Raw genomic sequence first — 11,815 nt, 5'->3', positions numbered from 1 at the left:
ACCTAACGTTGACTACAACTTTTTATCTGTGTGATATATTTATATAATATGTACATATATAGAACAAAATTTTTGTTTTATTCATTTCTATTATCATATTTACATGTTTCTATTATCATTTTTTTTTATATGTTAAAGCAGATTTTTGTATGAATTCTTTTACTCATATAGTTCTTTATTAGATACACCTGTTCTGTTTTGCTTTATCTGTGAACGTATTCTTTTTACAAAAATTCTTTCTCTCGCTGCTTTGAGTTGTCTCTTTCTTATAACCTCTGCAGTTTCTTCGGTCATTTTTGGTGGCTCTTCCAAACTTTTCCTTATGAATGTTCTAAGTTTTTCCAAAGCGTCAGCTAAGTTTAATTGTTGAGATCTCGTTAAATCAGATTTAATTATTAAATGACCTTCTTTATTAATTTTATTTTTTTGCTAGAAAAAAGAGTATTTTCATCTCGTATATCTTGTATCGTTTAGGTCAAATTACTATTAACATCATTATATCTACCTGTTCCAATAATTTTTCCTTAATTTCATCCGATAACCATGAAGCTTCCTTTACATTGAATCTTAAATCTACTTTAGTATTTACAGTATTCACATTTTGTCCTCCAGGACCACTACTACGACTGTAAGTGATAGTAAGTTTCTCGATAGGTATATATCCATTAAATTTAACAGATGGATCTTCTGGTACCTGAGAATATTATCATAACATCTTATGAAAATGAGAAATAAGGTTATGTTGTAGAAATTGTGCTTTACAATACATTTTTCTTTTAAAAAAATTATGCTATTATAATAAATTTAATGTTTAACAAGTAACTTACAAAATCAGCTGTAAATAATTTCAAACTACTTTTAGGATATAAATTTTCCAAAGAAACTGCACTTTTATAAGCAAAAGTTTTCGCACTATTAATACAGCTTTTATTCGATGTTTTAAGTATCCTCACACATTCTCTGGTGAAAATGTTCATTGTAATTATTTTTAAATATTTTGAATTACACTAATATCAACTTTGTTGACAAAAATGATTTTTTTTCTACTTTCTATAAAAAAAATGGACTTCGAGTAGTAGCACTCAAGTCGCCATGACATATTTACTTCGACATATCGACCTTTCGATACATCAGAAAAATTATCGATTGTAAATCGACTTTTTAAATTCTACTAGTCCGCAGTATTATTATTATTTTTATTTCTTTTTTGCGTGTAGATATAAAACAAATATGTATATATAAAATAATTATCATATATTCCATATTTGATTCAAAAAAAAAATGATTGTAATGAAATGATGTCATATAACGCAATAGGAATGTTTGCATAATTAAAAAAAAAGAAAGAAAAGAAACACGTATAAAATAGTCGTAACAAATCCAACCAAATTTTTCCTCCAATCAATCTATAACATAATTCTTTTTTTCTTCTTTTTTGTTCTTTTTTTTTTTTTTTTAACAATCGGTCACAGTTCGTATATTTACAATAAAGTCACGTAGCATTGCAATCTTTGATTACCGATAAAAATATTGAAGGATATTTAGATACACGCAATCGGGGGCTTATGATTTTTCTTTGAAACTTTAAAAGGATTAACGAACGAGGACACTTCGACACTTTGGCATTCTAATAATTCGATTATTATCATCATCGATAAGAACGGATAATCGGATAATAGTTGAGAAATATTAAAGGAATTTATAAAAAAAAAAAAAAAAAAAAAAAAAAAAAGAATAATAATCGATATAATACTTAAATAGAATAACTTGGCCTCTCTCCCTCGCACCCCCACTTTTACCGTTCTCCTCATCCGCCCCCTTCCTCGCTTACAATTGCCTCGGCCCTTACCTCCCTCCTCCTCTCACCTCATCCCGGTTTAAATGATATTTATCAAATGAAGTGTACTTTGCATCAATTTCCTAGGAATCAACAAAGAAGATTAAGCGTTCTTAATTTGAGTCTACATAAGCGATCGCGCGTCGTCTACGCGCCTCGTATACGAGCCATTGACGCAATCTTTAGTTTTGCAATCGTCCAAGGATTGCAGAAAGCCATTCTGAAAATCACGGTAATAACGGAGGAGCGATCCCCTGCAAGGACACCGAACTTCTCCTGGCTGATTGCATTTTTCCCGATGGGAATACTGTGACAAGGACAAGCAACACGCCACGGGTTGTTGCACTTGTAAAAATCGACGATTTTCTTTACCGATCGGAATGTTAATCGGAGATCTTAGGAATAATCTGAAATATATTTAACCAAAGAAAATTTTCGTAAGTTTATTATTATCGGTGACAAACGTAGAATATCTTTTGATAAAAATAATGATCATCATATATACATATATACATATATATATATATATTTTTTTTTGTTTCATTTTTTCTTTTTTCAGTTTGAAGAAATTCCAATACAAAAATGAGATTTCAGTTGATGGAAATAATAATATTAAAAAGATTTTGGGTGAAAAATATGATAAAGGATGGAGTAGGTTGACACAATGGATTGTTTCACGTGATCGACATTTTGGTTTGTCAGGCTGTACCTAACTTTTGTTGATCGTTATCTCTATTCTTTGTCTATGTAAGTATTTACCTATCGTTACATAAATCTAATGACATAATTTGCATTCCTTAGAATGGCGCGCTTCGATCTAACGTTATTTTCCATAAAAGTATACGCGATAATCGATTGCATGATATAACGGCACGTGTAACGCTTACGCGACATGCAAAACGTCTTTACGTCGTCGAATAGGTAACGGAACGTCCGTTTTTCAAGAAGATGTCATCGCGTTCCAACAATCGTTTTACAATACGTCTTCGATACCGTGTAACGATGCGGAATAAGGATTGCGTATATGGCAAGTGATCGGTGGTGTCATCTTCTTTTTCTTCTTCTTCTTTTTTTTTCTTCGAGAACTTTACACGTGATATCTTATGGGAGCTGACTGGATGGCTTATGTACGCATACACATATACATACATAAAGATATTATCACTGAAGATACCTACTACCACTTCGCATACACACCTACGCATATTATTCCAATATTTAGCACTTTCTTTTCCTATTCCTTTGAGATGCGCACTTACAAAAAAGGAGAATTAGAGAAAACGAGTGGGTTTTAGTTCAGTCAATTATACCCGATGTGAAACCACACAGCAAGCAATTTGCGGTTAACCTAATCGGAAATCATGATTTTTCGTCTCGGCCTTTCTTTTCTCTTGGTTTTAATTAAAACTCTTTTCTTTTTCTTTTCTTATCATTTTCCCACGTTTTGTGTATATATAAATATATATATACAAAATTACTATATATATATATTTTTTTTTTAATTGTATAATCCAAATATAAAATTAATATTAATTTATTTTCTAATTCGTATTGGAATAATTTAATAATTTTTAACTTGGCTATAATGAATGTAATAATAACAACTTGTTTCTTTGAGGTTGAATTATTTTCGAGTAAATAATAAAAAAAAAAAAAAAGAGAAAAAAAAGAGTATAAGAAGAGAAAAAAGAGAAAAGAACACTGTAGAAAAAAATTTCGTTCCTTTTTAAAGGAACATAAAAAAGAACAATGCAAACATTATTTTTTCAACGCAGTCGGTAGGACTCGAACCTACGCTCCCAGAGGGAATCTGATTTCTAGTCAGACGCCTTAACCACTCGGCCACGACTGCTGCGTGAAAATTATTTTCCACATTGGAAAAATTGAAAATTCGTATGAAATCATATCTCATGATCAACGAACGAATCAAAGATTCCGGAAATAATCTCTCTTGATTCTTGACTCATAATGATTCGTGGAATTAACGGGACATATATCGACTCTTATCATTCAACAATCAACGAGAATGAATCTTTGAGAGAAAGAGAGAGGGAAAGAGAGAGAGAGAGAGGGAGAGAGAGAGAGAGATGATTATTCGATAATAATTATTTCCTTTTTTCCTTCCTCTTCTTCTTCTTCCTCTTCTTCTTCATCTTTGTTTTTTTTTTTTTTTTCGTTTTTTTCTTTTTCTTTCGTTTTTCCTTCATGCCTTTATAAGCTATCCAATCATGATATTACGATAGATGGGTGTAGAAAATGGAAGGCTATTGCTCCATATGTGGTATCAGATTGTTTATCGCTTCGAAGCTTAAGAGAAAACCTAGATGTATCTTCGTCTTTTATTCCTTTCATAATAGATTACGTACATGGCACATCTTTATCTCTTATATTATTGCTTTCCGGAACCGGATCTGAATTATTCTACACTTAGCCCGAAGGAAATTACAATGGCGTTTACGAGTTAATCATTCGTTACTTATTCTATCTTCCTGATCCGATCTCCATCTCATCAACATTTTTAATCATTGATTTCGTACGAACAGTATCGAATAGTTGATTCGAATAAAAATTCTTTGGTCGATCGATCAATTGATTTATTTGTTTAATTTATTTTATTTCTTTTTCTCTGTTCATTTCTTTTTCCTTGCCTTTTTTTTTTCTTTCTTTCTTTCTTTCTTTCTTTTTTTTTTTTCTTACGACTGACCATAGATATCCATATTTAATGTATCTCATAAAAATTTTTTCTTCGTCCCATATCATCCTACATATATATATATATATATATGTATATATATTCTCGAAAGCCATCTTGTTTCAAAATGGCGAGAAGCAAAAGAGAAGGAGACAGAAAGTCCATATTTAATTTTAATCTCAACGGATCGTGAAGAGAATCCGTGAAGATTTTTATTAGCCATTTTACATTCCTTATTATATACATATATTCGTAATACGTTTTGCCATAGTCTTTAACACCTTCACTTTTCTCTTTCTCGCGTAAGGAACAACCTCGTGATAACTAACATGTGAGAGATTCGTTCATGTTGTTTTGGTCTACCTCGTGATCACTGTTCGATCACTTATAAGAATTTCTACGCACGCACATAATTACCATGTGTTCGTTAAATTTAAATATACATATACACACACGCACACACACACACACACACATATATATATATGTATGTATGTGTATGTGTAGGCGAATTGCAAAATACTGGTTATTAAAGGATCAAAAGTTTTTTCGATGAATGATCAAAAAATTTGATAAAATTTTGAAAGATTCCTAGTTACTATTTAGTGACATTAAACAAACCTCGTCGTGATCCGAAAGAACCAAGAAGATTTTATTATCGATATTTAATCGTTTTATTCGTATCTTCCTTTTCTTTTTTTTCTTTTTTTTTTTTTTGTCGTCTTGGACTCGCAAAAATTTCACATACAGGTATACATGCATATTCACTATACCTATATGTGTATTCAGAGAATTATAAATTCTAAGAGGCGAAATCGGTTGACTCTCGACGAGGTCATATTCTTATGTCGTCAGCCGCAATTCTGGAGTTTCCATAAATATCAATTACGAGATCGAATCAAATGCAAAGTTTCTTTCGCGAAGAGAGGTATCATGCTATCTAAGAAGATAGTGTCGTCATGGTTACATTAATGACTTAGAAATGGTTGATTGTATGTAGCTTTTATTTGTTCTTTTTCTTTCTTTCTTCTTTTTTTTTTTTTTTTTTCTTTAATCTCTATTTTTGTTAATTCTTTCTTTCTCCCTATTTTCCTTTTTTTTCTTGTTTTTTTTTTTTCTTTTACTTTTCTTTTTTTTTGTCTTTTTTTTTCTCTTTTTTCTTGAACGAATATTCACAGAAGATCCGATGTGTTTTATTATGATCGTATTCAGAAAATACAAGATAAACAAGCTCGTAAAAATAGAAAAGTGTCTTTTCTAGTTTCTTATGAAATCCTTGTGATTCTAATTTCATAGTCACAGTGTTCGTTTTCGAATATTCGCCTTTCTATCTTCCGTATGATCTGTTAACCGCATTTATGATCTAGGAAAGAATCTAAACATCTCAAGTGAGACATTCGATGGTGATAACTATAAAAACGTAAATGGTATCATTTGAAAGCAGTCGGTTGAATCGAAAGAATGCATTTAACGTCATTTTGAGTGTTTCATGACTATAAAGTACTTAGAAATACTATTCTAATTTGCGTACAGGTTTGATTATGTAATCATAGGACTTTTGTAACGTCGAGATATACTTTTTAACGTCAATCTTTTCTTTCTCCTTTATGTTCATTAATGTTCTTATAAATTGACAAGAGTATAATATTAAATATAAGTTTTTCATTTCAAACAAATTGTCTCAAAATAATCTTAATTATGTAATATTGATTAGAAAATATTAATTAAAGAATCATGATATCAAAGAGAATACAATTATCTCACAGTAGAATAAAATGTTCTCACAGTTCGTAATCATTATGAAATTCTAATCAAATATATCTATCATAGGCTCGTATATAACTTTATAAATTTTTTTTTTTAATCAATCATCTCCCATAAGATTTTAATTTATGTAAGATTAATCGATAAGATTAATTAAAGGATCAAGCCGTCTAACAAAATATAATTAAATCATTCTCATTATTATGAAATTCTGATCAATTATATCACATTCTATTTAATATATATACATAAATTAAATAGAACTTCTTAAATTAGTAAATTAAAAATATAGTAAATTTTTGTAAAATCAATTCGTCAAGAGAAAATATAATACGAAGGACGCGACTTTATAAGATAGAAAGAAAGAAAGAAAGAAAAAAAGAAAGAAAGAAAGAAAGAAAAAAAAAAGAAAAAAAATATAAAATAAAAATAGAAAATACCTAATTCACATTCTCGAATCATTATCAAATTCCAATCGAATTTTTCGTACTCATTTAAAGCAATAGAAATTCAGATTTGAAAAAAGAGAAGAAAAAAAAAAAACGAAGAAAGAAAAAAATGTAGAAACCTATCGATAGGAGGAAATCTCTCATTCAGATTAGAAGAACATCATCGAAGCCAACGAAAAGCCACGAAGTATACTTCACATCTCTATCTCTAATATACTCTCTAACACTCTCAACGGATACCTCGTGATGCACTAATCGAGGAGGAGGCGAGAGAAGCTCGCACACGACGAATACCCACGTATTCGACGACGCGACACGGCAGATATTACGAAACGAGGATCCGTCCGCGGCGGAAAGCGGGTCAGTGCACGGCTCGTTTATCTCGATGCGCCCGGTTCCTGGATCGTTTCTCCTCGCTACGTCGCTCCTGTTTCCTCACACATATTTACTTTTATATATATATAAATATATAAAAATATATATGTACATGTGTGTATGTATAGATGTACATATATTCATATGTATTCGTGTAAAATATACATATACATTTGTGTGTGTGTGTGTGTGTGTGTAAGTATATGTATATAATAGTATCTAAGCAATGAAAATATAATATATATATATATACCTACATATGTTTGTACTTATATAAAATATGTAGATAAATTGAAATATTTAAAAATACGTACATTGTTATATATTAGCGATAAATATATATATATTTTTTTTTATTTATATGAAGATACACATACACAAACACACACACACACATATATATATATATATATATAAGTATATGTATATCATCATAAACGAAGAATGAATACATATATTATATATGGAGATCATTTTACGTTCTATCATCCTCTCGCCGAGGAGGGTGCGGCCAAAAGAGGGTGTATGTAAGCAAGTAAACAGTATCTGATGAGCATCATCAAGTAGAATCAAGAACGATCTAGAGAGACACGTGTTCGAAAGGGAGAGGATAGTCTAAAGGGCAAATGTTATGAGAGAGAGAGAGAGAGAGAGAGAGAGAGAGAGAGAGAGAGAGAGAGAGAGAGAGAGAGAGAGAGAGAGTGAGAGTGAGAGAAATAAAAGGCAATTGTTCTTCTCTATTGTAACTCTATTCTTAATATAGAGGTAAAGTAATTGATTATTTAAAAAATCATTTTCCGATATTAAAGAAAAAAGATGATCATTTTATTTTCATTTTTTTTTTCTTTTTTTCAATGAAATCACTTTTTTATTTTTTTTTTCTTTTTCTTTTCTTTTTTATTAAATAGAATCACATAGACAATGATTTTAATAAATACATAATTATAAGATTGTGTATCTTTGAAAAAAATGAAAACTGAGATATTTTAAGCTCTAATATATAGTAACCTAATAAAGAAACTAAGTTTAACAAAGAAGCTTATTACAAGACGGTACGACTCATCGGTATGTGTTTTCTTCGGTATTAGCTAATACTGATTAATCCAAACCTTGATCCGATTTCGAAGAGACATAGTATTCGATCGTGGTAGATCCACAATACATTGTATAACACTTACAACATCTAACTTTAAAAAAAAAAAAAAAAAAGAAAAAAGAAAAATAAATATAACTATTTTTTTTTCTTTTTTTTTGTTTTACCATCTCGCTTTCGTTATTTAACATAGAGATTATAAATAGATATAATAGATGGTATATACATATATGTATATACATACAGTAAAATAATAATGTATATATATATATATATATATATATATATATATATGTATGTATTGAGTTTTAAAACAGGCTTAACTGTTAATCTTTTTTATTATCGTAGACATCAATAGAAGATGTCCGCCTCTTCGGTTGATTTAAACAAGAGAGAATACAAAACGTCGCGGCGCTACGTGAATAGTATAGCTATTCTACTCACATTTCGATTACTCATTGAGTAACTCTCATAGTCACTCTCGCTGCTGATACGACCCGTATGACATACTGACACAGAAATCGAATTATTTGGCTTTGGCCAGGTACAGAGAAGTAACAAAGAGTAGTACAGGGTGGGAGAGTAGGGGATGGTGGGGAGGGACCAAGGAAGAAACGAGGGGAAGAGTTATTCGTTTCAAAGACCTCGAAAAATCCTTCGACGATTATTATTTTAGGAGATGGAAAGGAAGACGAGTTTTTGTTTTATTCAATCATTTTGTTTATTTAATCATTCCATATAATATTCGATATAATATTTCCAAAGAGATGTTTTTATTTTCTAGAAATAAAACGAAAAATAAAAGAATGATTTCTCTTTATTTGTAATTTATTGAAAAGGATTGGATTGAGGATATTTCGTTGTCGGTATAAAGAAAAAAAAAAAAAAAAAAAAAAAAAAAGGAAAAATACCTAAATGGTGGATGATACGTCGGTCATCGCGATAATTTAGTATCTTCGACTGTGAATATATTATACTTGGAATTTTTTTCTACCTTTCTTTTTTTCTCTCTCTCTTTCTTTCTTTTTGTCGAAAAAGATGAAAAGAATAATAAAAAGATCGGCCGTGTAATAATCGTTATTATGCGTTCCCCTTATAACTATAGTATAGAGAGACGTTTTTGCAAAAAAAAAAAAAAGAAAAAAATAAACATTTCATCTTCGTTAAAAAAAAACAATGTGATCTTATTTCTTCGTGATCGATTAGATCGTAAAATAAAAAAAAATAAAAATGTTATCTTTGTTGCAAGAGACGAAAAGATTTTCTACAATGACAATGTCATTCGTAGTAGTCGCTTTTTTGTTTTGTTTTGTTTTGTTTTGTTCATTTGCTTGTTTTTTTTTTCTTTTTTCTTTTTTACTCGTTATTTTTTAATTAATTCTTCTTTTTTTTTTTTTTTTTTATAAATATAAAACTCGACTCCATTCAATCATTTGTATCGATGACATCTAGAAATTGTCTTTCATATATTGAAATCTCTTTTTATTTGAATTATTTCTTAAATTTAACAAGCTCAAAGCTAAAGGCCGATAGAGTAAAGATATACGTAAAATCCCCTCCCCTCTCCCTCTCCCGTAGTGTGTGAAGCCGACTCTCCATTGCAATGGCACCACGATCTTGTGTGTTGCAGTTGTTTGTGCCATTACAGGTCGCGAATGAAAAAGGAAGAAGAAACCGGTCGTCTTTTTCTCTCCTCGCAACACTTTCACTGCAAGTCCCGTGACTCGTCTCTCTTCACCCCTCTACCCTCCTCTTGTCCTCCTTTACGGAATCACTTGGTTCGCGCGCACCATGTTGTACAACTTTTGTCCAATTTCCTATACTACATTATGAAAGCTAGTAATGGACAAAAGATTTGCAACTAATCCGGAATGAGGAAAAATAGCGGAGGACCATTTTCAAGATCAACACCGACTCCAACGTATGAACGTATTTTTTATTCGTTCGTTGTTATTTCCAAAACAATGAAAAAGTTTTTTCATATTTCTTTTGATGTAAAAAAATAAATAAATAAAAAAGAAGAATATAAGAAGACAAAGAAGAAGAAGAAGAAGAAGAAGAAGAAGAAGAAGAAGAAGAAGGAGAAGAAAACGTAAAAAAGAAAAATTCATTTTCTTCGAACTCCGCATGTGGTGGTCGGCTAGATGATTTAATATTTCGGATGACCTTCAGAAACGTCCTCTTTCTTTCCAAAGGATCCCTCTTGTTAATTCTCAAGAAAGGATTTACGTCATTAAGATTTGAATCGTTTGTTAGGTAACGCAAGGTTATATTTGAATTTCTAATCGTTTAACGAACTCAACAAGATTTTTTTCCTCTTCTTCTCTTCTTTTTTTTTCTTTTTTCTTTTTTCTTTTTTTTTTTTTTCATAATTAAGATCCTTAACAGATTATTATTTTAATAAAATTGTCCTCACGAAAATGACACATGAAAATATTTCTATAATTAAAACGACGTATTTGTTAGTTGAATCTCTTCGTATTGCGTTAAACAACGAACTACCGGCATCATCTTTCACGGCTGACCACATGGCCCATAACTACTGACGATTGATAGCCTCACATGACTGCCGTCACGTTGTCCGAACTCGCTTTCTTTACGTCAATTGGAAAGCCGAAGGACATTTTACTCGTACTCGTAAAAACTGTTTAATTGATTACAAATATGGGGAAACAATGTGTTTCGAGTTCTAAGGGGTATTACCTTTAACGTCTAATCGTAATCTAGCGAATGGATTGGATCTTGAAAAAAAAAAAAAAAAAGAAAAAAAAAGACAAAGAAAAAATAGAAAAAAAAGAAAAAAGAGTTTTACTCGATCGGTAATCTTGTTCTTCTCAAAAAAATTTCTTTCTTTCTTTCTTTCTTTCTTTCTTTCTTTCTTTTTCTTTTTCTTTTTTTTTTTCTTTTTTTTTTTTAACGTGGTTTTAATTATCAACTTAATTACGAGTTTAATTCAAAATAAAGAAATAAAGAAAGAAAAGAAAAATAAAAACTATTAGCAAAATTATTCGCTCATCGATTACAAATTGAAAATGTATTAATTAGAAATGATCATCTTGTTTAATTAGAATTGATGATCTTATCGAACATAACATTTTTCATTGTTCTAAGTCGATAATTGTTTCGAACTATTATAGACATATTGAATTGAGATTTGATTTATCTATGATACAGATTTTTCTTATTTGATTATACGAGAAAACCCATGAGATCACTAAAGTATCCTTTGACGTGATCTCACGTTCGAATGTCGTGAGTTCAAAGCTCTGAAAGCAGGAAGTTATAAGTTACACCCTAGAGGCAAGAATTACCTTGGTCTGATAGAACGAATCCTGCATATATATATATATATATATACGCACACACACTTATTAAATACACACACACACACACACACACACACACACACACACACACACACACATATATATATATATATATATTATCTTATCTATTCGATTAGTTGTCGCGTTTCTCATTTCAGACGATAGTAGTTGCAAATTTAATTAATTCATAGAATTTACTAAAATTTATTCAATGTGTGTTGACAAATATTCATGGGTCGAGTTTTCGATAAAACGTACGAATACAGGTACATACATACA

At 30.3% G+C, this 11,815-nt stretch overlaps 2 protein-coding genes and 1 non-coding gene across 4 annotated transcripts in view; 1 reads left to right on the top strand and 2 right to left on the bottom strand.

Moving 5' to 3' along the window:
• LOC124953162 overlaps window positions 1–11,815 on the top strand; it is a 36,957-nt gene that overhangs the window by 1,105 nt on the left and 24,037 nt on the right. For both annotated transcript variants that reach the window (XM_047504130.1, XM_047504129.1), the window contains exons 2-3: window positions 1,925–2,274; window positions 2,397–2,584. In XM_047504130.1, the coding sequence (XP_047360086.1) occupies window positions 2,583–2,584 (2 nt within the window). In that variant the 5' untranslated portion in view covers window positions 1,925–2,274; window positions 2,397–2,582. The remainder of the gene's footprint in view (window positions 1–1,924; window positions 2,275–2,396; window positions 2,585–11,815) is intronic.
• On the bottom strand, window positions 58–1,103 carry LOC124953168 (peptidyl-tRNA hydrolase ICT1, mitochondrial). Its single transcript, XM_047504140.1, has 3 exons — window positions 828–1,103; window positions 506–694; window positions 58–429 (listed from the first exon to the last, which is right to left on the bottom strand). Exons 1-3 carry the CDS (start codon window positions 975–977, stop codon window positions 160–162), a joined length of 609 nt encoding a protein of 202 aa, XP_047360096.1. The 5' UTR covers window positions 978–1,103; the 3' UTR covers window positions 58–159.
• Trnas-aga lies at window positions 3,608–3,689 on the bottom strand. Its single transcript has one exon. It is a non-coding gene; the product is annotated as a tRNA-Ser (tRNA).

The sequence above is a fragment of the Vespa velutina genome, chromosome 11 (genome assembly GCF_912470025.1).
Source record: "Vespa velutina chromosome 11, iVesVel2.1, whole genome shotgun sequence".
Classification (NCBI taxonomy): Eukaryota; Metazoa; Arthropoda; class Insecta; order Hymenoptera; family Vespidae; genus Vespa; species Vespa velutina.
The sequence above is the reverse complement of the archived record's forward strand: the minus strand, read 5'-3'. Positions and strand labels throughout refer to the sequence as shown.